The sequence below is a fragment of the Aegilops tauschii genome, chromosome 1 (assembly GCF_002575655.3).
Source record: "Aegilops tauschii subsp. strangulata cultivar AL8/78 chromosome 1, Aet v6.0, whole genome shotgun sequence".
NCBI lineage: Eukaryota > Viridiplantae > Streptophyta > Magnoliopsida > Poales > Poaceae > Aegilops > Aegilops tauschii.
Window position 1 is genome coordinate 493,995,328 of NC_053035.3, and position 27,605 is coordinate 494,022,932.

Here is a 27,605-nt window from a genome sequence, read left to right on the forward strand (position 1 = left end):
AAGATAGGAGAACTAATTGCCTATCCTATTACATGACCGCCATCCAAACCGGTTGAAGATATCCCGTGCTGCCATCTCCCACCGGATAGATCCAGTAACCAAACGCTCCCTGGCCTCCGTCGGAGTGAGTAGCGACCACATACGGATTAACGCACTGGCTCGGAAGATAACCTGAAAAGAATGAATATTTGTTGTTCTGTTAAAAACCAAATCATTTCTGCAGTTCCAGACTGCCCACAATAAAGCACATACTCCTACGCGAATGTGTCTCACTGTTTCGGACTCTATCCCGTTAAGCCACGTTCCAAATAACGTGCTGACAGAATTCGGAGGAGTAATGTTAAAGGCTATGTGCACCGTCCGCCATAGAACTTTGGCCAACGGGCAATCAAGTAAAAGGTGTTTGATAGTTTCATTCCGATCACAAAAACTACACCTAGTAGGTCCTGTCCAGTTACGCTTTGTCAAGTTGTCCTTGGTTAAGATGACTTGTTTATGTACAAACCACATAAACACTTTAATTTTCAAAGAAACTTTGACTTTTCAAACATATTTGGAACTAGGAATGGAGCTGGAATTGATAACATCGAGATACATTGATTTAACTGTAAACCCTCCAGACCTAGTAAGATACATTGATTACAAGGCTCACGATGAAGATATAAACCTAATCCGGCCTACTGGCCTCCATTATGACAAAACATGACATGGCCACTTCAAGAATCCAAATCGTATGTCACCTAGGATATGGCTCAGTAATTGTAACCCCATTCCAAGATACGTCATCTTCCGGTACTAGATTAGATCGAGATCTGCCATGCATGTAGCGGCGTTGCCCATATCGTGGAGAAGCTGGAGATGGTGATTCTGTTCCAAAAAAGAATGCAGGTTGTGCCGGTGGCTGAAGCTCCATGGTGTCCCTTGTTAACATGAAAATGACGGTCGATATTTGAGGCCTGTCGTCAGGGTCCGGTTGGACACACAGTAGCCCGATGTGGATGCACCGTAGCGCTTGGCTTCGAGGGTATCCATTGAGTGATTCGTCCATCATTTGTGATATTGTTCCTTTTGTCCAGTAATTCCACACCTGGTAGATGGTTAACATGGATGATGCTTTTAGATACAATAATATAAATGTTACTGTGTTCAAAGACACTAACAACTGATGAAAATAAAGTAAATCCAGCACTTACATCACTAATGAGGTTCACGGTATCCCCATAATCTGAACTGCAGTTCCTTCTCCTGGTTATAATTTCAAAGACTAATACACCAAAACTGAAAATATCGATCTTGGGTGACACACTTCCGTGTATTGCGTACTCCGGTGCCATATAACCGCTGCAGAGGATGAGCAATTAGGCTTGGAAACGCACCTTCACTAAGTGAAATAGTTCATAATTACAAGTATCTTTTTTGTTCTTGCAAACTTCATTATACGCATTTGACTTACAGTGTTCCGGCAGCTCTAGTGGTTTGAGTATGAGTGTGACCTTCTTGTAGCAGCCTTGCCAATCCAAAGTCTGCGATCTTAGGATCCATCTCCTCGTCAAGAAGAATATTATTAGCTTTAAGGTCCCTGTGGATTATCCTTGGGCTGGAGTCCTCGTGAAGATACAGTATTCCCTTGGCTATTCCAAGAATGATGTTGTACTGTTGCTCCCAGTTTAGAGTATTAACCTCACTAGTATCTGTTGCCGAAAAGAATATGTTCAACTTACATTAATTGATGCCGAAAATAATCATAAATAAGGAACAATCATAAGAACTCACTTGGCTGAAGAAGTTTGGAAGAAAATAAAACGGTGTATGAATCTTAGTTGTGCAAAATTTTTTTGCTGGAAATACTACAGTAGTGATTTTATTTCAATATAAAGGACATTTTCACTCTCGATACAACCGCACCGAGCGCATATAACGACCCAGAGTAGTGAATGGAGGGGAAAATAAATACCGAATAGAAAGTTGTCGAGGCTCCCATTCTTGATATATTCATAAACAAGCAACGTATCGCCCCGATGCGAGCAAAACCCCTGTAATCTAACAAGATTCTTGTGCTGAAGCTCCGCCAATAGCAGCACCTCATTGCGCAACTGATGCAAACCATGCTCAGTCGCTCCCAAAAGCTTCTTCACTGCTATTTCTTGCCCATCCGGCAGTATTCCCTGAAAGAAATTGTTTTTTCAGAAGATGCCCAAATGCGCAATATATCCGACTCTTTTTTCACTCACTTTCTTGCTTGTTTTCATACTGTTTGCCCGTCTTAATTCATCAGTTCGGACTTTTGGATGAGCTGGCTTGAGCATAAATTCAATACGAGTATACGACATACCTTGTATACAATTCCATAACCACCTTCTCCAAGCTTATTCGCTTCTGAAAAGTTCTGGGTTGCCTCTTGCAGTGCCGTCAAATCGAAAATCAGGGCTCTCGCCATCTTCTGAAATGCTGGTTTCATATGAAAAGCAAGAATGTTGTCAGCAAACGGCAAGTCCAGCTCTAGAACGAACAGATGACTTTGCTAGATGCAAGATTCTACTCACGATTATCGTCCTCGGCGGCCTTAATTTTTCTCTTGAAGCGGATGAAAGCGAAAACTGATAGTAGAATCAATAACAAGACAACAGAAGAAGCAATGCCTGCATAGATTCCTGATGCATTCCTTGTCTTTGCTGAATGGCGAGAAAATAAAAGATTGATAAATGCTTTGTTCAGATAAGAAGAGAAATGTAAAGTGTGCTAGATACTACCTGCTCCATGCTTGGGAGTAGCCGAAGGAGATGGCGGTGGCGGCGCCTGAAGCTGAAGCATTGCCTGGCCGTCGTAGTCGTAGATGGGCCGCACGCTGTACCTCAGGATGCACCACGCTGAACCAGCCTCGATCCATCCGGGGTTAGTGCCGCCATCCAAGTAGGGCGTTGCCTCATCTTGGAGTCTCCGGAGGCAGCCGTCGCACTGCGCCGGCGCCAGGTTGGGCATGCACTGCGCGAGGCCGTAAATCCTGGGGTTGAAGGCCACCTCGCCCGTGGCGAAGAACTTGCTTCTGATTGTCGAATTGCTGCTCGCCGCCGGAGACGGCGACGACACCGCGTGGTCGGACACGGCGGCGAGGATCGCACTGACCGCGGCGCCGAACCAGGCGGCCGAAACCGCGACGCTGGCCCGATCAGCGACAACGGAGAAAGTGATCTCACGGACCTGCCACTGGTCCGCGCCGAGGAAGTCGAGGAACCGCTGGACGGAGAAGCGCAGGACGCAGCCGTCCTCGTACATGGCGGCGCCCGTGTCACCGGGGCAGCTCGCCTGCGCGTCGCCGAACGCCTTGGCCACGCACGCGCGGCAGGACGAGGCGTTGGTGCCGCCCCGGCAGAGGGCCATGCCGTAGACCAGGCCGGGCGCCGTGCCGACGACGGCGCTGGCGAAGCCGTTTGGGGAGGCGGAGGCGTTGCCGGGGAGTCCCGCGGCGAGCAGCTTCAGGGTCGAGGGAAAGGTGCTGTTGGACGTTTGGGGGTTGCCGTCGCACTCCATTGAGGCCGACTCAGCCGGCGCCAGCAGGTGGACCGCGATGATCATGGCGAGGACGGCGTAGCCGCCGGGGAGCATCGCCGTGGAAGCGCGTGGGTGGAAACCGGTGGACCGGCTCGCTTTTCTTTCGCACGACGACAGAGCGGCGACGGCGACGGCGACGCACCATTTGTCATATTTTTTTCCACGAGTACGAGTGGGTGCGCCAAAGGAGTCAAAGTTGATTGGCCGCCCGCAGAGCCGCAATTTTGGGTGTGTGGTATCATGACTGGCAAGTGGACGAGTCATCAGCCCTATCCAACAGGACATTGCACACAAGATTGGGACCCGCATGACAGCTCTCGTCAGTGTGCCTAACCTGTCCCTGCCGGCGCCGCTGTCGGCGCCTCACCACGATGTCCTCTCTCCTCGTCACTCCAAGAGAGAAAGCCATGGCATGTCCTGATCTCCCCCTCTACCGACGGAAGATCACGTAGAGGGGGGTCTAGATTGAGATCAAATCCAGGGGCATGGACGATTCAAACCAATGCGGCGGGTCACGCGAGGGAGCGGCTCGCCGAGCGGGATTTGTCACAAGCAGATGTGGGAGGATTAGACAGTTGGTACATGAGACGAGGGCCCGAGCCAGGCAAACTGGAAGCGAGCGGGTCCCTTTGCATGCCGCCGCCGCCGCTAGTTCCCTCTCCGTTCGTCGGCCGCTCTGGCGGTGGGAGGGAGGGGGGACCTCAGACCTATGGGTCGAGTGTGTTCTCAGTTTGGTTAGGATTGAGGGAGTTGTTGAAGCCATCGCGGTGGCGTCATGCCTGAATAAGTTGTCCTAGTCTCGGTTCGCAGTCAAACGGGGATCTTGCCTTGGTCTAGGAGCCAATGGGATGGGGGATCCCCGGAACTCGTTGAGGTCGCGGGCTATGTTGTCTGCAAATCGACCGACACTAGTTGGGTTGGTCATCGGAAGGGATGTGGTTGTGTGGAGAAGGAGATTATTCTTCCTCCTCGTCGGTATGATTTTTCTGATGTTGTTCTTCCTCCTTCTTTGTATTGCTGCTAGAGGGATGTCCTGCTTGGGCCGGATGATTGGCCCGGGCGACTGGCCCTGCCGTAGCATCGAAACTGTATCCTAGTTCACTTTCATATGGAAGGGGCACATCTAGCGGTACTCAAAGCCACATATGGTGAAGGGTTGTTCTCACAAGATTCATAGATGATGACACACATCTTCGTGTTTCAGGTTGTTTTAGGGTGCTCTTTGTTATTCTGTTAGGGTGTCCTTGTACAGGTTAAGAACTTTGCATTATTTCCTAATTTGAATACAAGCATACTTTCTACAAAAAAAAAAGATGTGGGAGGACTGGCAGGCTACATTGCGCAGATAGTTCAAAATGCATGACGGATATTGCCTTGATACTTTGATACTAGCTCGATACAGTTCGATACGTATTCTTTTATTTACATTTTTTTAATAAACTAATATTTGATACACATGGGATACTGCTGTGCCACATTTTAGATAAGGAAAAGCATGATGTATCTAACTATTTCTTAATTTTATTTGTATTTACAACTAACTAATTTACTCTATTTTGATGCCATATTTCCATTTAGAATCTCATATGATCAAAATGAAACTTGGAGCATTAGCTGAAATACTTCATCACTTGAATAAAAGAGATACGCCTCTCATAAAAACTCCTTATTTTCGCATTTTTAATTTTTTTTTTGTATGGTAAAATGTGCCTCATTTATATTGTAAACGTATCCATGTATCCTAATTTTTTAAAAATTGACGTATCAGATGTGTCTCCTTATCGCGTATCCAGTACTTATCTAAGTATCCATGCAGCGTAGTTGGTAGTAACAAATCCCATTATCATCGAGGGTATACCGGATTCGTCAAGCAAAACAAAGAGAGGTGGAGCACGAAGCCAAAGAGAGGGCAAATCTGGTGAGGCTGGCGCTCTCTCAAACTATGGTGAAGGAGAGAGGGAGATTGTTTGCGAAGGGGCACCCATCCTTTGAGGAGACCCTGGTATGGGTGACGGCAGAACTAAAGTCATCGGTACCTCTGTCATGGGAGGGCATCATCATGCTCCACTTCGAGGGAAGCATGAAGATCAACTTCTATGCCGGAAAGAAGTTGCCCTGAATCTAGTAAGTACCTCCCCCCTCATCTCCTTGCGTGCTCTTGAGAAGTGTGGAAATCTTGCGCTTGTTCCTGGTGCGGTGATGATTTTGTTAGAAAGACTCGTCCTTGTATTTTTGCAGCCATTGTTTGGCTCGATCCTTTGCATGGAGCTCTGACTAGGAGGGAGTGGCGGAGCTTGGCCCAAATAGTTGGGCAGGACGACTGAAGGAAATAACTACCGAGCTTTTGTTCCATGGTCTAAAAATAGGTATTCACTTATCACTCCATTTGTCTCCTTGAACTCAATTACTACTATAAACCAAAGTCATTGAGCACAAATGATCGGGATATTCATAGTTTTGTCTAGAGTTTTGTGACTCTTTCATGATGGTGTACATGTCGATCTGCTCCATTTAATTATAGAGTTATATAGTGTTATATCCGCTCCTAAACATATGGCACAGTTGATTATTCACAATTTCCAGTTCACAATTTTTGCCGCCATATTTATTTATGATACATAAAAAAAATAGTAAAATGGTGTATGGCATAAACGTATGAAAATGAAAGTTGATTTTACATGTCCAATCACTATACTTCTGCATATCTTATAGTGGTCAAAGTTTTAAGGCATTGACAATATGTTTACTTATGTGCCTCATATTTGCAACAGTACGGGGTATTTATCTTATGTATGTACAATATATATATGCTTTCCCATGTCCTTCTCAGGGCTATTTTTTTCATGAAGAATAGCTACTTTATATTGAAGAATTTGCATGCCTTAATTCTTGCCATCGATATATTGAATTTCAACCATTGTAATTAGAACATACATGACCCATCAGAAAAAAAGAACATACATCATGATTCATTACTACAAAATGCGAGAATGTAAATATAAATTATTTGCACTAAGAGATGTCCACGTATTTCTAGTCTGAGTTGTCCATGCATGATTTATTACTGGTAACATCTTTATTATTTTGAACGAAAGTATTTTTCCAAAAGAATGGCCCCTCAGTTTTTGCTGTGTACATACACATTTATTTTTTCTTTTTTAATCTGATAGAGAATATTTTATCACAACGTAAAGCACTAACTAAAAAAAGAATACATGTTGCTTTTTTTACACGAAAAGGGAGTCCAAATGATGATGCGTATTGTGCTTGGACTTTCTTTTTGTTCTCGGACTCTTTTGGTGGGGTGATGGGACTCTCACATGGGAGTAGTTGTCTGATGTATTTTGCAATACCAAACTTATGCGAGACATCATTGTCTCGTACACCTTTTTCTAAAGGGAAGGCATATGAGTTGTGTCAAACTTTTGTTTTCTGGAGGAGACATGTCAAATTGTTTGTGCATGATGATATTTGATATTTGTATGTAACACTAGATATTTTAAATCTCGGCCGTCAATATTTAAAATTAACGACTGAGATAATTTAAGAATAATATAATAATAAGAGTAGTAGTAGTAATAATAATCATCATCATCATTATCATCATAGATAGATAGATACTCCTTCCGTCCGGAAATACTTGTCCTTGAAATGGTTGTATCTAGACTTATTTTAGCTATAGATATATCCATTTACAACCACTTTGAGGACAAGTATTTTCGGACGGAGGGAGTAGATAGATAGCATAAACTTTGACTCGACGCATACACATTGGCATAGTCGACTTTGACGCACGGTTTGGTTCGCTTGAAGCATTCCATTCCATGGCTTTGTAGATAGATAGAACTTTGACTCGACGCATACACATTGGACTTTGACGCACGGTTTGGTCCATGGCTTTGCGGAATGATGAGTCATGTGCATCCAAACTGGTAAAATCCCTTCAATTCAACTGAACTCCAAGCCACCTTTTGCGACTACATTCAGTGGAATGGAAAAGGTTCACCCGTCCAGTTTTCTCCTTTCATTAACGGAAGATTGCTACTCTCGCCGTCCTATAATATAAAAGCGTTTTTTACACTAAGTACTTGCTTAGTTGCAGAAAACGGACAAGGACTTGCTTTGCCAGTTGCCATGGTCGTTCGACAAGGACGTTCACTAGGCAGGCACTAGGCACTAGCAAGTTTCATTCCCCCGTCTGCAAAACATACGTTCCAACATCTTGCTCGTTCCACCATGCCCGCCACAAGGCCGAGGATGATGTCTCACCGGCTCGTCCGGTCCGCGGCCATCGTCGCCGTCGCCGTCGCCGCCCTGCTCGCGCCGGGCGCCGCGGGATACCCGTGGCAGGACTGCGGCGACGGCCAATTCGCGGCCGGCAGCAAGTACCTGGCCAACATCAACCTCCTCGCCGCCTCGCTCCCCAAGAACGCCTCGGCGTCCCCGGAGCTCTTCACCACCGCCGAGGCCGGCGCCGCCCCGGACAAGGTCTGGGCCCTCGCTCTGCCGCGGCGACGCCAACGCCACGTCCTGCCTCAGCTGCCTGGCCCAGGCCTTTCGGGACCTGCCCAACGTGTGCAACTACAGCAAGGTGGCCACCATGTACTACGACTCGTGCACGCTCCACTACTCCAACGCCACCAGGGACCCGGCGCCGGTGGCGGCGCGGACGTACAGGTTCTGGGAGAGCACAAATGTCACGTCGGAGAAGGGCCAGTTCAACCGCCTGGTGGCCAGGCTCGTGAACGCCACCGCGGACTACGCCGCGTTCAACTCCACGCGGCGGTACGCCTCCGGGGAGGCCGACTTCGACCGGGAGTTCCCCAAGATCTACAGCTGGGCGCAGTGCACGCCAGACCTGACCGCGGTTCAGTGCCGGCAGTGCCTCGCCAAGAACATGGTGCTCCTGCCGGAGTATTTCGTGGACAGCACTGGAGCCAGAGCTCTGCAGGTCAGGTGCAGCTTCCGGTACCAGACCTATTCCTTCTTTGATGGCCCTGTCATGGTGCGCCTGCCAGCACCAGCACCGAGCACGGAAGCACCAGCGCCTGCGCCTGCTGCGGTACCAACGGTTTTGACGCCGCCGCGGGCGGCGGCATCCACACGAGGTAAGCTTTAATTTTCACCGTACCATGCTAACATTTGCCTTGCCAACGATTTAGCACAGTGATTGACAACAAACCATTCAGTGTCAAACTTTGCCAAATTTTGAAGCACGCTAATAACTTTTCTGTACCTACCTTCTAACAACAAGGAGCCAAGTGAAAAATACTGCCGAGTTAGAGGGCCTAGAGAAAAAAGGTTCAAATTTACAAACCAAGTGAGACAGCAACCCAAATTTAAAGAGAAATATGAAAAAAAATCATTTTTCTAACACATGTTTTCCATTTGAGCTGACATTTTTCTTGTACATTGCTCAGTTCACAGGGAGAAAATACAGTGTCCCTGGCATGGTTCTTATTATTCTGCTGCCTACTCTAGCTGCCATAAACCTTGTGGCTTGCTTGTTTTTCTGGAGAAGGAAGCGTCCACTATCAAAAGCAAAACAGTCAGGTATGTGCAAAATTCACCAGTTTACAACGGGAAAGTTTTGAAAGGACCCAAAGCGACGTAGGTTATCTATACTCGTTGTGACTTTGATATCGACCATTAAACAGATCCCAGTTATTTCGCTGACGAGGAGGACAATGAAAATGTAGACTCGATGTTGATTGACATTTCAACCTTGCGGGTTGCAACCGGGGATTTTGCAGATAGCAACAAGCTTGGTGATGGCGGATTTGGCGAGGTGTACAAGGTACTAAATAGACATATCTCTACTGAAATTGCCAACTATATTGAGAGTTCGTTAATTGAGCTTAACTCTGGTTTGATCTTTTAGGGTATTCTTCCAGACGGCGATGAAATAGCAGTGAAGAGACTATCGAAGAGCTCAACACAAGGAGTTGAGGAGCTCAAAAATGAACTCTCTTTGGTTGCAAAGCTTAGGCACAAGAACCTTGTAACACTTCTTGGCGTCTGCTTGGAGCAACAAGTGAGGTTGCTTGTCTACGAGTTTGTTCCTAACTGAAGCCTCGACCTCTTCCTTTTTGGTACTTGCAATTGAATCATGCTCAAAGTCAATTATGGCCTCCTTCTCTCTGCATATTAGACATTAATATATTCTATATCCATTTACTTTAATAATGAAAAGCAGATGTTGAGAAACATGTAGAACTGGATTGGGAAAAGAGGTACAAGATTATTAATGGAATTGCTCGAGGACTGCAATATCTCCATGAAGACTCCCAGCTCAGAGTGGTCCATCGTGATCTCAAAGCTAGCAACATCTTGCTTGATAAAGATATGAATCCGAAGATATCAGATTTTGGAATTGCGAGACTTTTTGGGCAAGACCAGACCCATGGAATAACGAACCGTGTTATCGGCACATAGTAAGTACCATAACACTTATATCAGGCTAATCCAAGTGGTATGTTGCATAATCATCTAGTGGTAAGTGACTAAATATGACGTACCTCATCACGTTCTTATAGCGGATATATGGCGCCAGAGTACGTGATGCGTGGGAACTACTCCGTGAAATCTGATTCATTCAGCTTCGGCGTCATGGTTCTTGAGATTGTAACGGGGAAGAAGAACAATGACTACAGTAATTCTGAGGAATCTCAAGATCTTCTGAATGCGGTATGTGCTTGCTGTTTGAATACCTAATCACCATTATTACTAGACAACAATGTGTTACCACTTAGTAGGCCGAAGTTTTTTCTAACGAGGCAAAAAAAAATATTCCGGTTAATTATAGAAAAACCGGGTGAAAACCTGCACTTAGACTTTTAAGCTCATGGCTACTAAAAATGGTGCAGATATGGGAGCGTTGGATGGCAAGAACGGTGTTGGACATGATGGATCCGAGCATGAACACTAGCTTCTCAGAGAGCGGCGTGCTAAGATGCATCCATATAGGGCTTCTGTGTGTTCAAGAAAACCCGGCTGATCGACCGCTTATGTCGTCTGTGGTCATGATGCTCGGAAGTGATACTGTGTCTCTATCTGCCCCATCTAAGCCGGCGTTCTATGCCAAGAAGGCTAGCAACAACTTGGGAATCACGCCAACTTAGCACAATTTACATGTTCTTGGGTTGACAATTAAAGGTGTCAACTCTCTGAGGAGGGTTTTTGTTGAGTCAATAACTAAATAACATTGTGGTGCACTCGATGAAAACATGTTTTTCTGGTGAAGGGTGTTTTTATTGACTCACTGAACACATGCGTGTTGCTATGTATGGATAAATATGTTGAGCCACCGTGTTCCATTTTTTAGAGTAAAGATAGGAGCCCGACTTTATAAATAACACCGTCACGGCAAGGTCCAGAAGAAGGTTCATCAGGGAAAGAGATAAAACAGTTCATAACAAACAATCCAGGTACAGATCCTAACAGGTGAAGCAAAAGGACGCGCATGCCCGACAATAAACACAGAAACTTAGCAATGATTCTCCATAGAGGGTCATGGGGTAGATAGAGTGATAGCGGAGGTGCGGATCTTGGAAATCATCAACATGACAGCATCAACATCAACGGCTTTAGTGAGAGGGCTCCACTGTTGAATAAAGGCAACAATTTAACAAACAGTAAGCAGGAAAGTTTGGAAAAAATGCTCAATCGTAAATTTGTTATGAGTAGTCCACTGTCCACAAAGACCACCCAAGAGTAGTAAAAGCAATCCAAAACACCCTAGCTAACTGTCCTGAGTAATTTCAAGGATAGAAAGAATATCCTCCACACTAGTCAGGTTCCAGGAGATGCTCAACCGTGATCGAACGCTGCTCCATCCAGCACACAATTAAAGAGGATGTCCTCCGTGATGTCGATCTCGCCACAAAGAGAGAAAGTCGCGCAAGCATGCCCATGTCGCTTAAGTATTTGATCACTAGCCAGAAGCTTACATCTGATGGCCTGCCAAAGGAAGATTCTGATTCAGCTAGAGGCCCTTATAGCGAGGACGTGGCCGCCACTTGGTGAGTTAATGGAAAATTTTCGAGAAGACAAGTGGGGCAAAAAATCTGGTCAGGGGTCTCCGAGAGCGTAGGAGGAAGGGCAGTGAGAGGTTGCCAGTCAACTAACTCTACTGGAGTCAATGTCCGACGCAGTCCAAGGTCCCAGTTCGAGGCATTTGAGTACATTCAAATCAATTTTGAAGGCATTACCACTTGTATATAGTCCGTTGTAGAGTATCAACATATGGTTATGCTCCCCCATTCTCTTTCCGAAGTTCGATATTGTTTTTCTATATCAGAATGTATAATGAAAAGTAAAGACTCAGTCTATTTTGGACTTACAAGTTGGTAGGGGTGGAATTCAAGTCGAGTCTAGCCAGCTCAGCTTCACTTGTTATACCTCGTTAAGATAACGAGTTAACTTGGCTCGACTAAACATAACAAGCTCAAATTCAGACTCGGCTCGACTGGCTGCGGCTACTGGCCGTAGGGCGCCGCATAGGGCTGAGGCGCGGCGTAGAACGCCTGGTGCGACGGTGGTCCGGCGCCGAGGATACCCGGGGCAGGGGCACGGGGAACCGGCATGGAGTAGGCATGCTGCTGCGGCGGGCGGGGTGCTCCTCCCTGAGCGCCCGCGCCCCCCTGCTTGCGGCCGCCGCGACGACCCCCTCCCCCCCCCCCCCCCCCCTCCATTGGCCGCCGGCTGGGGCGGCGGGAAGGGAGCTACCGGGGCGGGCGGGAAGGTGGGCGCCGCCGGCTGGGGCGGCGTCGGGCGCGGAGGCGGCGGGGCTTGACCCCCGCGGGTGCCGGCGACGAGGGCGGTGTGGGTCGCGCGAGTCCGCGCCATCCGCATCCGGCGCTCCGCCAGCTTAAGGTACGCCACCACCTTAGCGAAGGTAGGCTCCGGGATGAGGATGAGGTTGGAGGCAGCGTTCCCAAAATCCTCGTTGAGGCCGGCGGTGAGGGTGCTGATGAGGAGCTCGTTGCCGATCATCTCCCCGAGATCACGGAGCTCATCGGCAAGCTTCTTGAGGCGCATGAATAAATCGTCGAGCTTGGTCGGTGAAGAGGCCGTTGAGCCGTGGAGAAGGACCTTGCGCTGCAGCCTATTGTCGGTGAAGAGGCCGTCGTCATCCACCACGGTGTGGAAGAGGTCGCTGGAGATGGTGAGGTAGAACCAGCGGATGATGGTGGCGTCGAGGATCATCCACTCCTCGTCGTTGATCCTGAGGGCCGAATCCACGGTGCCGTCCACGTGGCCGTGCAGGAGGTACTCAGGGAACACAAGAGAAAAGTACCGGTTCCAAGCGGAGTAGGACGCGGTGTTTTGATCAAGCTTCACCGGGACACGCTCATGGATGTTGAGGTCGCGGACGAGGGTGACATCGGGACCAGCGAACGGGTTGGAGACGGTGGAGGAGGAGGAGCTCATGGCTAGGATTAGGGTTTGGGACGCGTGGCGCGGCGCGGGTGAGAGGTGGTGCTGCGCGGGTGGAGGCGCGGCGCGGGGTGGCGGGTTGCTGCGGCGCGGGAGGCGGTGCGGGGTGGGGTGGGGTACGCGGCGCGGGTGGCGGCGCGGGGTGTGGAGGCAGGGAGCAGAAGCGAGCGGCGATCGGCGGTTGCGGCGTCGTGAAGAGGTGGCAGCGGCGGAGGGCGCGGTGGTGGGGAGCGGCGGCGACTAGCGGCGGCGGCGGCGATCGAGAAGATGGTGGCGGCGGCGGCGGCTGGTGGCGGCGGCTTAGGGTTTAGGATCGTGCTATGATAGATACCGTGTAGAAGGGCAAGATGTGGGCTGTGCAATCGCGATATATTGATCGGTGCATCAATCACGTATATATGAGTACAGAGGGGAGTCACAACCTCAACTATATAAAGAAAACAGAAGGTGGACCCTATACACAAATATACACTTACACGATATACTCAACAGGAGCCCTCCATTGCAGCTCGTCCGCGACGAGCGCTCCATTGCAGCTCCGCTGCCGTCGCGTGAGTGCTGCATGGGACGATGGCCATGGACAAGTTGCTATACTAGGGTTCGTCAACGAGCGCAGTTTCGCATCGCCTCCCGGTCCTGGCTGCTGTGCTGGTATTTGCCATGGCTCCCCTCCATTGAAGCTTTGCAGCTATGCCACCTACAGCGATGCAGTGGAGGAGCTCCGGCTGCTATTGCCAACGGGCAACGGCCGGCGTCAAACTCTTCCGATTTTCGAGCTGTTGTGGTGGTTCTCGTCAAGACTCCTCTCCTCTCCTTTGGCGATGAGATGCAAGGGAAAGAGAGAGAAAGAAAATGTGAGGAGGAGCAGCTTCGTAGAGATAGGATAACGGCGCTGCTAAAAATCAGTCGACTGAGACTTGAGTCGACTGGTTACCCATCCGATCTGTTTCTTGCTTGTAGATTCACGCTGGTCGCTTTTGTGTCGTTTTTCGGCCTGTCTAAGGCGCGGACCGGCCCGTTTCTTTTTTTTTAGTGGAAGCTTGGCCGCGGGCGAGCGTTTGTGGTTTTGTGGGCTGGGCAGTTTGTCTCGGGATGGGCTTCTTCCGTTGTTTTTTTTTTTCTCGGGCCGCTGGGAGGGAAGGGGAGCCAGGGGAGCGGGCACCGGAGTAATTAAGAGGGGAAGGGGAAGAGGCTACCCCGTGATAAATATGAGGAGGGGAGCGGGCACAGTCATTTCATCTCTATCCTCTCCACTCTCATTTTTTCGTCCTCCCCCAAATCTGTACAAGTGCTTGGTGTTCCCGAAGGGGTTCTTTTGACGTTCAGATCCGACCGCTCCTGCAATACCAGACAGAGAGAAAGATGGCCGATGCTGCTGGTCAAGTGAGTCCCAGAATTTTTGCTTGTGTTTTTTTTTGCACGCCCCCCCCCCCCCCCCCCCCCACATAGACCTGGGTTTTTTTGTATGAAGTAATACGGCATACTAGTTTCAAGTAGAGAATCGCCCCCAGTGTGTAGCACTTGTATTTTTATTAGATCTTTTTTTTTTCTCATTTTTCTTTTGTGTTCGTGTGTATCAAGATGCATGCTGAATTTTAGTGGTATATTTCGGGTTTGCATGTATGCATATATGTAGATCCCTTTTTCTTTTTTCATGGATAGTTGTTTGATTAAAGTAATCTAGAGGATTTTTTGTTTTTGTTTATAGCGTTTCTATCGTTAAGATGTTTTGTATTTTTGTTTTTGTGTGTCAATAGAATGCTGAAAATCATTCCCAGTGAAAGTAGAGGATGATGTATCTTTTATCACCGGAGGAAGTTGACTAGTAGTTTCAGACTTCCAGTGATACGTTCATAAAGGATTTCAGTGACTAGTACTTTCAGTTGACTAGTAGTTTCAGACTTTCAGTGACTAGTAGTTTCAGTTGACTAGTAGTTTCAGACTCTCAGACTTTCATAGCTTTTTATACATTTTCATGATATATAGATGATTTCCATGTCCATAGTTAATATTTAGAATTTCAGTGGTACATAACATAGTTTCAGACTTTTAGTGGTATGTTGGTTTTGCTAACATAGTTTCAGACTTGCAGTGGTATGTTCATACGACTGAATATAGTTTTAGACTTGTTGGTATGTTCATCTTACTGACCATAGTTTTCATTTTTACCATTTTCTATGTTCATAGTGTCACTTCCAGTGGTAGTTAGTATAGGCATATTGCTAGTGCTGTTTTATATCTTCATAGCTTTTTCTTTTTTTTTCATTGCATTGTTTGCTGATTTTTGGTTGCACTTGAGACTAACACTGTATGTCTTTGTACATTTTTCACTTTTGTTTAGTGTTAGAGCACCTGATCCAAATATGCACGTTCAAAGTTAGCACGAAGTTTGCTTGATCAAATCTGCTAGGATGTAGATAGTCAACTAACGATCAGTTGATTGATTCAAATCCGCTAGCAGCGTATGTGGTGTCGTCTTTCTCTTTTGTTTTCTAGATTTTTTCAAGCGCAACCCAGTTACTTCTGTGGCACTGATTAGAACTAGCAGTAAAGCCAAGTAGCTATAACAGAGTGATTAGTACCTTTTTGTATTTTTTTTTTACTGGAAGTAGTACTAGTAGCACCACCAATTTCTATGTAGGTACTTTTAGTTCAGAGTTTAGACTCATGACCTCACAGGAGTACTTTCTGATATGTCGAGTAGCAAAAAATGAAATATATTAGCCTGGATTAGCATCGTATTGTGAATTAATTTTAGTCATAAAAACGTATTAAAAAGCAAGATTTTGTCATTTGGGTGGGCAGGGATTTTTAACTCCAGGAACCTGATGGACCCTGTGTGAAGCTATTTGAAAACTACTTTTTGTTTGTATTTGCTATTTCAGAAGAGTGTAATCGTAACCACATGTACAACAATACTTTTCGTTCTCTCTTGTCCCAAAACTGAACCACTAGCCTTTTACGGCAGAAGCACTTTTTTAATATGTAATTTTTTTTGGTTGTACCATCTGGTAAGCATAGTTTTTGGGCTTTTTCACAGTCATAAAGTTGCATGAATACATGGTGAAATATATATTTGTTTCTGAGATCAAAGAAATGACACTGTAAACTGTTATTTTTAGTGAGTTATCCATTCTAATTTATTTTATTTTTTGCTTTCTTTTTGGATGTGCACAGGTGGTTTGTGGAGTTTGTTTCAACCATTGCAACTATGAGAGCAAGGGAAGCGGTTTCAGCACGTTTGCATGGGAGGAGTTCAACAATGCAGGGGTAACTCACTCCTAACTTTTTGTACTAATGTCATCACAATACTCATAACTTTTGTCGTGACATCACTCCTAACTTTTTGTATTTTTTATTTTATTTTGTGTTCAAATCAGGTTGTGCCTTGCAATGAAAGGGTCTGTTTCAATAATGTGACTAGAGAGAAGGTGACTTTGTGGCAAACCAAAGGACATACACTGTAAAGTGTTAAAAGGGTCGTACAAAGAGTGCTATGTATGGGAGCGGTTGGACGAAGTTCTATGATGACAACAAGCTAGGGAAGGGTCAGATGGTGGTGTTCTTCCTGGATGAACCTTTGCCTAGGGCAGCTATTTGTGTGATCCAAGTGGGCAGCGGTTCCGAAGATGAACAGCCTATGGAAGAGGGTGATCCCATTGAAGATTCAGATTCAGATGATGAGGATGGAGAAGCTTCAAGCGATGATGGTGAAGGCATTGTTCGCATCAGGGGGCTTCTACTTAATGAGACAGAGTGTTTTCAGCTACAAGGGCTGCTGCCTCTCAGTGATGATTTCATCGGGTTTCCTTTCGTTCACCGCCTCACAAGGACAGACAATTGTTTGGGCATGATGGTATGTATCTCTTTTTTCCTTTTTTAATTTTTTCTTCTATATGGGTATGCTACAAGTATATATATCTGAACACATAATGCAAATCTGATTCCTAGGGAAGAGAAGGGGTGGGGTAATATGATTTATGAATTGGAAATTGCATAAGTAAAAATATAAGATTTGTTTGCAGGAGTTTTAGTATCTGCAAGTATGTTTGAACATGTATTCATGCTCAGTTTTTTTTTCAATACGCTTATCAAGCAAAAAATCTAAATTGTGTTTTTTACCATTTTTTTAAATGATTCAGAGACAAAAGGAAGTTTCATGGTTTTGATAAAACACTCACATACTTGTCTCTGTTTTTGTGTTTTTTCCATGATGCATAGAAAATACCCAAGAAAGTTGTTGTTGCCACGCCGTTTGAAGAACAGGGGGTTGTCGGTATTTGTGTGGATGGTGGGAGATTCAGAAAAATCGGAACTGCATGCCTTATAACTTGGTAGCAACTCGACTTCCATTTCTTGTTTGTACGGGGAGAGGTGCCAGGTGCATGTCGCACAATGGGCACGCAACTGCATGTCTTCTAGTTCTATCGCAACTGGGGGGGTCCTTGTTTTGTCGGAGGGGGCGGCGTCGAGAGGCATGGGGCCCAGTTTCATGTCCCACACTAGGAACACAGCCGCATGTCTTCTAACTTGGTCGCAACTTTGGGAGGGGGGCTTTTCTTTTGTCGGATGGGCCAGCATTGAGAGACATGAGGCCTAGCTGCATGTCCCACAGGAGGCACGCAACTGCACGTCTTCTAACTTGGTCGCAATTGCATGCCTTATAACTTGGTTGCAACTCGACTTCCATTTCTTGTTTGTACGGGGAGAGGCGTCAGCTGCATGTGCCACAATGGGCATGCAACTGCATGTTTTCTAGTTTGGTCGCAACTAGGGGGTCTTTGTTTTGTCGGAGGGGGCGACGTCGAGAGGCGTGGGGTCCAGTTGCATGTCCCACACTAGGCATGCAACTGCATGTCTTCTAGTCTGCTCGCAATGAGGGGGGCTTTGTTTTGTCGGAGGGAGCGGCGTCGAAAGAGATTGGGCAAGTTGCATGTCCCACACTAGACACACAACTGCATGTCTTCTAACTTAGTTGCAACTGCATGACTTATAACTTGGTTGCAACTCGACTTCCATTGCTTGTTTGTACGGGGAGAGGCGACAGTTTGCACGTCCCACAATGGGCACACAACTGCATGTCTTCTAGTTTGGTTGCAACTAGGGGGGGGGTCTTTGTTTTGTCAGAAGGGGGCGGCGTCGAGAGGCATGGGGACCAGTTGCATGTCCAACTCTAGGCGTGCAATGACATGTCTTCTAGTTTTGCTCGCAACTGGGGGGGCTTTGTTTTGTCGGAGGGGGGGGGGGGGGGGGGGGGGCGTCGAGAGACATGGGGCCTAATTGCATGTCCCACACTAGGCACGCAACTGCATGTCTTCTAGATTGGTAGCAACTAGGGGGACTTTTGTTTTGTCGAAGGGGGCGCGTCGAGAGACATCGGGCAGTTGCATGTCGTTTTACAAACATTTTTTTTCACAAGTAGACTTTTTTTCTTGGTCGGAACGGGGCAGCTCCCCCACGAATCCTGTACCCTCACTATGTTTCACACGAGCACCCTAATACCGCCGTTTTCCGCCATGCCCGCAAACACAAATCAAGCACCTGATCTCACAACTAGTTTGTGTATTTTTCTTTTTTTCATATTTTTTTAATTCATATACATTTTTTCAATGCTTTTTTGTGAAGGAAAGGAGTGACTTTACACGGTGTGCTGTTTTCTATTTTTTTTTCCTTTTTTAAGTCACTGGAATGTGGATCCAGGCTCAACATCTTTCTAGAGGCCACCCAACGGCACTGTTCGAATTGAGACACAGAGAGAAAACGGGAGAGGAAGGAAGCCACATCACGGGGGCGGGGTTTCCGCGGCGGAACTCGCCGGCGATGAGATGCTCGGCGACGCCCGTGAGGAGATGCTCGGCGATCCGAGCGCCCCTCCAGAGTCCTCGTGCCTTGCTGATGAGGTGAACTGCCAAAAACAAACAATTGATGTTTTACATTTTCCATAAGAAAATCTGGGAGTGTTTCCTTTTACTAGTTACAAGTAGAAATATGTGAACGGATTAACCATCCTCGCTAGTTAGAAGTATATTTTTTCCTGCTTTCTTATTGGTGCGAATCACGAATCTGAGGGGAGCGTATTAGTGCTTTTGGTTTAGCTCGACCTCGTATTTTTTTCAAAGGTAACTATTTTTGAATTCTGCTGTGATGTACTCGTACTTAGTTGTTACTGATGTCTGCTCAGTTGCGTGCTTGCACCGAGCATTGCCAATGCTTGTTTGAATTTTTCTGAGGCATTCGGCATACTGAGATAATTGATTTTGTTGGGCCAGTGTGGTGTTATATATCAGGCTGCGCCAGTGTGGGGTTATACGTAGTACTATTTTACTTTAAAAATGTCTTTGTACTAAAGAGAGAGTATGTCATAGTTGATTTGCTGGCCATTTCTAGCCAGACTCCGTTCCTTCACTCAAGTCGAGGGTGAGACATGCTTTTTCATTTTCTCTCACTCGTTTCTGAAGATACGTTACATCATTCAGAGACCAGTGCAGGAAGGGAAACAACATCATTCGCAAGTGTTTTTTAATCCCACTGTAGTTGATAGTTTTTACCCTTTTTTCTAGTCAATTACCTGATGTCTCTCTAGAGATAGGAGATTGCCGCTATTCATCATGGCTAATTAGGGCATCTCGTAATATTGCCAACATCGGAACTATCATCATCCCAAAGCTGCTGGCTAAGATGAAGCAAGCCCAAAGAAAAGCACGTTTGGGATTTGTTAATGTACTCGTAACTAGTAAAACAAACACTCCCAGATTCTTTATATGGATTTTTTGTCTTGGGCCTCCTGCATCTCACTGAGCATTACCTTTTCTCAAGCCCGCCCTACTAACCGAAATGATCTGAACCTTTGTGTTTGATTTCCCCTAATCTGAATTTAGATTTAAGATCGACACAACACTCTCTGATGCATAACTTTATTGAATGATTTTTGTGCAGTTTTTCTTTTTTTCTTAGCTCACTGGCACAGTAAAGTTTGAGAGGGTATCCAGTGGTATTTTTGTCCTTTTTTGTTTCTGTGTTAATCCACTTTTGTGATATATATTTAGATAAATTAGTGCCTCTTTTTTTATGAGCAGGGTCTGATGGATGCCCGCATGCAGATTGAACGCGAGATCGAAACTAAAACCAAGTCCTCCTTGAAAGAAGGGTTAGGTCAACAGCTTAAAATTGTACGTACTCGGTCTTTTTTCTGTGTTTTTGATTTAACCCCTTCTTTTTTGCACAGTTTGTTTTGGATCTGATCATCATTTTCTTTTTTTTTTTCACACAGGATCATATGAAGGAGTCCAAAGACTTAAAAAGAGATTGCCTAAACAATGTGGTATGTTAAATGCAATCACCCTTTGTATGCTTACAATGTCTGCTGCTTTTGTTTTTCTGTAAGCATGAGCGAACAAGGAAGTTACCTGCAACATATGTGTGTTGTATTTGCTGTTTATCTTTTTTGGCCTAGAGTATGTTCCAAGAGATACAAGTTACTTGCAACACTAATGTATCATATGCATTTTTTTAACACAGCCGCACACAGGTACAGCTTTTGAAGTTGAAGGAGGGAAACCTGGGAGTGATAGAAATGAAGAAGGCGGAGATAAGTTGTGTTAAAGATATTGATTTAGAAGAGAGAGGCTATGATGTCGAGATCACTGACACTGAAGCATCAGAGGGTTTGCTATGCGAAGAAGTTCTGACATTGGTGTGTAACACTTTATCTATAAATATCCACTTTTTTTTGTTGTTTTAAAAAATAGATAATGCATGAACTATGTTGCCTCTTTTTTCTTGCCCCAACCTAATTAATTTTTTTTTTGTTTTTCCCTCCGCCAGCTGAGTAAGAGTGCTCAAAGGAAAGAACGACGGGAAGCTCTTTTGGAACGAAAAAAGAAGATACATCACTACTTTTTCTTTTTTTTCATCAGTTGGGGTTCCATTTTTTTTTATAGTTTTCCAGCTCAAATAAATTCACACACCTTTTTACCTTCTATATTTCTTTTGCAGCAGAGAGCAAGGATTGACCCAACCACAACAAAGGCCACCATTGATGAGATTGCAACTAAAGCTTACAGCCGGTGCAGTGTGCCATACTTCTTTGAGATTGTCAATCTCGTGTGGAAGAGCCACCGCAGGGCCCAGCTTGTTAGGAACAGTGGTTTTGGCTATCTGCTGGAGCTGGTCGACTGTCCTGTACCCAGGGGTTTGTGCAGTGGATTGCTGATAATGTGGACACACAAGCAGAAGCAACTGTTTTGAACAAGAGCATTCCACTCAACGCTCAGTCAGTGGAGTTTGTGTTGGGGATTCCTTCAGGGTTTTACATGACATAGAGAACATACAACTGGGAGAGGAGCAAAAGTTTTCCTCTTGTTTAGCTATACATGGGCTTTTTGCTTTTTTGTTGTGTGTTTGCTACGTCCATGGGCAGGGTCACAGGTACAACGGGCCAAACAGACAGCAAAAACAAAAAACAAACAAACAAGCAAGCCCACACCACAAGCCCATGCTAAGCAGGCCTAATCTGCCAAGGATGACGTCAGCTGACTGAGACTTCGCGAAGTCTCAGTCGACTGAGACCTAGACAGTCCCATAGGATAAGCACCACGGAGAGAGAGAAGGAATCGATGGAGGCCATTGCGCATGCTCGAAGGACTCTGGTTTTATGTTCCAAAAAAAAGGACTCAGGTTTTTATTTTATGTTTTGAAGAAGAAACGATCGACGGAAAAGGGAGAGCGTCGCTGCTACACGTCCTAGCACGATTTGCAAGCACTCGGATGGCTTGCCGCGCGCGGACGGGCGCTTCCGGTGTCGAGCTGGAAGGCGATCTGGATCAGAACCGGAAACACGCTCGTGGCCGACTCGGAGCCAAAACGGCTATCTACCACGCGCGGCTCCTAAATAAGTAGTACTTCCCCCGTTCCATAATGTAAGACGTTTTTTGACTACCATATATACCACGTTTCCTCCAAACAAACAGAGCAAGGCATAGACGGGAGGCGACGATCCGAAGAAGTGAAAATCGGCCATGGCGTCGGCGGTGCTCGGAAACGCGGCTAGGAGGCTGGGAGGCGGCCATTCGCTGGTTAGCGTTACAAAGCACCCACCCCGATTAGGAAAATTTTGTCCCCATGTCATATCATTAGGAAATCTCTCACGTCATGCCAAAACCGGTTTCACCTAGTCCCCTCCACCTCCCTTCATATTAGGCAAAGTGCAACTGTGAACGCATTAAAAGTGCAAGTGTGCACGAGTGTCTACACATGGTACAGTCCCTCTCTAGGTATTAGGGGCCTGTTCTAAAGTCCTTCCACTGCGGAGATGAGCCTAACGGAATAGCTGCCATAAGCTAGCTTCAGGAAGTGACGGTCGATCCTAGTGCAGAAATCTAGAGCGAGGTCGGGCCAGCTTCACAAAAACGAGAATCTGAAGTTCACCCATATAACAGCCAAAGTGCCACCACCAAACATAACGTTTCATCCAGCAACGCGAAAGAATACGATTTGTCCCCTCGAGAGCCAACTGTGACTACGAACTGTTGTCAAAAAAAAAGCTACAGTTCATAGTGAAGAGATCAGGGTTTCTTTGCACTTGTCAAGCTGAAAATAGATCACCGGTTGTGATAGATAGATTTCCCTTGTTTAATGACTTGACAATAATTTTGTTTTTCATCTGAATTATAAGTACATCTACCTTTTCCTCAAGACCCGGCCTATGAATGTATCACTGTGATGCAAATGAAATACTCCTACTCTAGTCAGCTGTAGGAGCAAACAACAGTCACTATTCCTACTCTAGTCAGCTGGGAGTACAAATCACAGTACTCTAGAGCAAAAGCTACAGTTTTACCCAGTTTTCCAAATGAATTACTCCTACAACTGCAGAGTACTCCTTGCAAATAAGAGTACTCTTGAACAAATCACAGTATTACTCACACACAAATGGTTTCTGGCATGATAGTACTGCTTGCAAGGAGAATTTAGTCGGTACAATAACTGAATTTTCAAACTCTGATGTAACATCAGTACAGTAACTGAATTTACCACTGTAGTTTTACTTATGCTAATGGATTACAGTGCTAACTGAATCTTCTTACACTCCTAACATTTATCAGTATTGAACTCATTTGTCTGACTAGCTTCGAGAGTACTCTCGAAGAGAGAGAGAGAGAGAGAGAGAGAGAGAGATGAGAATCTACCCTGATCTCTCTTCATATACCAGTCGGAACAGAATAATCCCCATCTCTCTATACTCATGCCGCAAGTACGACGAGCATGCCACAGGTACAAACACATTACTGCCACGAAATGAAATGAAGTAAAAAGATGATCTTCGGCGCATTCGTCGTCGTTTGGACCGAAAGGTCTACCTTTCTTGCAAGGTGGAGGGGAGGGAAGGCGCGGCGAGGGAAAGTGGAGGGGAGGGAAGGTGCGGCGAGGGGAAGTGGAGGGGAGGGAAGGTGCGGCGAGGGAAAGAGTTGGGGAGGGAAGGTGCAGCGGCCAGGCGAGGGGGCGGCGAGGTGATGCGGCGAGGAAGAATAAATTTGGCATGCCTCTAAGGCATATTTCCAACATTCCACATGTCCACCCACATGAAGTGGTGCTCCTCGCAATTAGAGATATTCTTGTGTTTTGCCGATTAGTCCTATAAATCATGAGAAGAATAAATCAGTAACATTCTGTGCATTTACCACGATTTCACATGTACTACTAAGTTTTCTCACCTACTCCCTCCGTTCGAAATTACTTGTCACGGAAATGGATGTATGTAGACGTATTTTAGTTCTAGATACATCCATTTTCGAGACAAGTAATTCCAAACGGAGGGAGTATGAAGCTTCACACTTGTTTCCACGTAGTCTGGAGGGTTTGTTGCCTTAATTGAAATTGCTTCACGATGCGATGTGGGAGATGCCACTCAACTGTTGGAAATATTAGCACTTTTCCGATTAGACTTATCCACGAGTAAACAGTAAGCATGGCATAAAAGGTATGCATCTCATAGCGATACCTAAGCATACTAGGACGTACAGAACATAGAATCGAACCTTCTATGAGCAGCACATATACGGCTAGCATAAGTACGAGTACACGAGGGATGAATAGATCATACCCTCCGGTTGGCCAGGGCAACGCGGCGGCGGCGGCGGCAGCCTCGGCGTCGTCCGTGGCCTTCTTCTTAGCGGCGGCGTCATCGGCCATGGTGTTGATCCAGAGGAAGTAGTGGAAGCACATGCGAACGGAGTTGGGGACGGATCGGGAGCAGTCGCGTCGAGACGCTCCCCAAAAACCTTATTGCCGTTCTCCCGGGCAGGATCTCGAACGACAGGGTTCCGGAGGCACCTGCTCTCCCGTCCAACCGTGCACGCGGTCGTCGGGATGGGATTGCCAGAGGCAGCACAGAGTGAGGAACAGTAGATGACGGCTAGGTCACGCGAGAGGGAGTGAGTGAACCGAACTTGGTTACTTCACTGGCCAGAGCCTTCTTATATAGTTCGTAACAAAGAAAGTCGTGGGCCTTGCGGAGGCCCACGACCGAATCGGCCCACTCCCGGCAAGGGAGTCATTGTTCCGGCAAGGGTCGCACTCCCGGCAAGGGAGTCGACGAATCCCGGCAACGCAAGTCTCGGCAAGGGAGTCGACGAATGCCGGCAACACAAGTCTCGGCAAGGGAGTCAACGAATGCCGGAAACGCAAGTCAGCCCAAAGTCCAACGTCTCGGACAGTGGCCCACCTGTTAGCGACTCGTTAATTAATCCCCGATTAATTAATTCATTCCTGAGCGGCAAAAATAAGCTTCGGCTCGGCTCATTCCCGCAACCCGCGGCGCGCGCGCGCATCCTGACGAGGCGAGGCGTGGCGAGGCGGGCGGCGGAGGAGGAGGAGCGCGCGTGTACCACTCCTCTTCCCAAGCTCCCAATGACAAGTGGTAGAGCAGCCCTTATAAAGGGGTCTCAACTCTCCTCAACTAGCAAAGTGGGACTAAACTTCCCACCACCTGCCATCTCATACATGGGCCTCAAGATTAACCAGGGATTAGTGTCTTATATGGGCCTAAGCCCATCCATAATCCAACAATCCCCCACCAGATCTCGAGGCACATAAGTTTGTCAACTGTTCCAAACAATGTTTGATATACCAGAATTTTCAGTGGAGACTGTTAAGTTGAACTTCCACCTAGAGCAACAGGATTAGACTTCTTCACAACTGAACAATGGACTATGCCTTGAATTGTCAGTTTGGCGTGCAGAAGTTTCGCCTATTGTCAGCCGATACATGGCTGCCGTAGGCTAAACCCCACAGGTGGAGCTTATTAGTCATACTTTGTACCTTCTCATGAGCTTACTAGAGATTACCCAATCTCATAGACTGTTACCAGCAGTCGGGCTCACATAGGTGTGTTCCTCCAAAGAATGCTCTGTAGGTTAGCATCTTGGTTACATAAGCTTTGGAACACATTAAGACCAAAGTCAGCCTGCCTTGCAGAATTGAGAGTATTACTGCATCTCCAACGGAGTGGGATTATTAAGGTTACTCTCCTCAGTTGACCGCTGGATTGTTTTCCCAGGTCCTAATTCACGGGATCTCCGATCACATAGGTTGGGTTACCCCCATGGCACATCTCCCTCGATGCATTTTCTATCATAATCCGTGATAGCCCTTTTGTAAAAGGGTCTGCCAGATTCTTAGCCGTCTGGATATAATCCAACGCTATTACTCCGGAGTTTCTTGATTTTCTGACAGATTTCAATCTTCTTCTTATGTGCTTTGTGGATTTCATGTTGTCCTTTGAACTCTTAGCCTTGGCAATCACTGTTTGATTGTCACAGTTCATAAGGACAGCCGGCACTGGTTTATCAACCACCGGCAAATCCATCAAAAGCTCTCGAAGCCATTCTGCTTCGACACATGATGTGTCTAATGCTGTGAGTTCTGCTTCCATAGTCGATCTGGTGAAGATTGTCTGCTTGCAAGACTTCCAGGAAACAGCACCACCACCAAGTGTGAAGACATGTCCACTTGTGGCTTTCATCTCATCAGCATCAGCTATCCAATTCGAATCACTATACCCCTCAAGTACCGTTGGATACCCAGAATAGTGAATTCCATAGTTCGTAGTACCTTGCAAATAACGCATCACTCGCTCAACAGCATGCCAATGCACATCTCCCGGATTGGAAACAAACCGGCTCAGTTTGCACACAGCAAATGAGATGTCAGGACGAGTAGCACATGCTAGGTACATCAGTGAACCAACCACTTGAGAATATCTCAATTGATCTACAGCCGTGCCTTCGAACTTTCGAATCCGCACGCTAGGATCATATGGTGTTGCAGAAGGTTTGCAGCCCGAATATCCAAAACGGCTCAAAATCTTCTCAACATAGTGGGATTGCAAAAGTGTAATTCCACCCTCAAAATTTCTCAGTAGCTTGATGTTTAGGATAACATCAGCCACACCCAGGTCCTTCATCTCAAAGTTGTGAGATAGAAAAGACTTGACCTCCTCAATGACCTTGAGGTGGGTCCCAAATAACAGTATGTCATCGACATACAGACACAGTATAACTCCTTCGCCCCCACCATAGCGATAGTATACACATTTGTCAGCTTCGTTCACAATAAAGCCAACAGATGTCAGAGTAGTGTTGAACTTCTCATGCCATTGCTTAGGCGCTTGTTTCAGGCCATACAAAGATTTCACTAGCTTACACATCTTTCTTTCCTGACCATTTACTACAAAGCCATCCGGCTGTTGCATGTAAATTTCCTCGTCTAGCTCTCCGTTAAGGAAAGCCGTCTTAACGTCCATCTGATGAACGAGAAGACCATGCGAGGCAGCCAAAGCGAGTAACACTCGAATGGTTGTCAGTCTAGCCACAGGTGAATAAGTGTCAAAGAAATCCTCTTCTTCTTTCTGGGTATAACCCTTGGCCACAAGCCTAGCCTTGTACTTCTCAACAGTACCATCGGGCCTAAGCTCCTTTTTGAACACCCACTTACATCCTAATGGTCGACAACCATAAGGACGATCAGTGATCTCCCATGTCCCGTTAGCCAAGATGGAATTCATCTCACTACGGACTGTGTCCTTCCAGTAGTCAGCATCCGGAGATGCATAAGCTTCTGAAATGGAGCTGGGAGTATCATCATCCACGAGGTACACGAGGAAATCATCACCAAAGGACTTTGCAGTCCTCTGTCTCTTGCTCCTAACAGGAGCTTCCTCGTCATCCTTCGTGGAACTCTTATCACTTTTATGTTCATAATATTCCATCGGAATAGCAGATTCAGGAGTCTCATCAGATTCCAGTCTATAATTGCTTTGCATATCTCTCATGGGGAAAATATCCTCAAAGAATGTAGCACCCTAGACTATAATTGTACCGACCTTCTGGTCAGGTACCTCAGATTTCACCACTAGAAATCTATAGCCAACGCTATGCTTGGCATAGCCAAGAAAAACACAGTCCACGGTCTTTGGTCCCAACTTGCGCTTTTTGATTATCGGCACGTTGACTTTCGCCAAACAGCCCCAAGTGCGCAAGTAAGAGAGTGTAGTTCTTTTCTTTTCCCATTGCTCATAGGAAGTAGTCTCATTATCCTTTGTGGGAATTTTATTCAGGGCA

The 27,605-nt window shown here is 46.3% G+C and overlaps 1 protein-coding gene, 1 long non-coding RNA gene and 1 pseudogene across 2 annotated transcripts; 2 read left to right on the forward strand and 1 right to left on the reverse strand.

The window, feature by feature from the left end:
* Positions 1–552: 552 nt before the first annotated feature.
* On the reverse strand, positions 553–3,738 carry LOC109766246 (cysteine-rich receptor-like protein kinase 6). Its single transcript, XM_020325015.4, has 7 exons — positions 2,751–3,738; positions 2,544–2,672; positions 2,333–2,448; positions 1,955–2,165; positions 1,454–1,691; positions 1,194–1,341; positions 553–1,087 (listed from the first exon to the last, which is right to left on the reverse strand). The coding sequence occupies exons 1-7, from the start codon at positions 3,601–3,603 to the stop codon at positions 737–739; spliced, it is 2,046 nt and encodes a 681-aa protein (XP_020180604.3). The 5' UTR covers positions 3,604–3,738; the 3' UTR covers positions 553–736.
* Positions 3,739–7,785: 4,047 nt separating this feature from the next.
* LOC109766253 (cysteine-rich receptor-like protein kinase 6) lies at positions 7,786–10,779 on the forward strand (annotated as a pseudogene).
* Positions 10,780–14,452: 3,673 nt separating this feature from the next.
* On the forward strand, positions 14,453–21,694 carry LOC120966315 (uncharacterized). Its single transcript, XR_012188229.1, has 3 exons — positions 14,453–16,843; positions 18,668–20,156; positions 20,258–21,694. It is a non-coding gene; the product is annotated as an uncharacterized lncRNA (long non-coding RNA).
* The last annotated feature ends 5,911 nt before the right edge of the window (positions 21,695–27,605 follow it).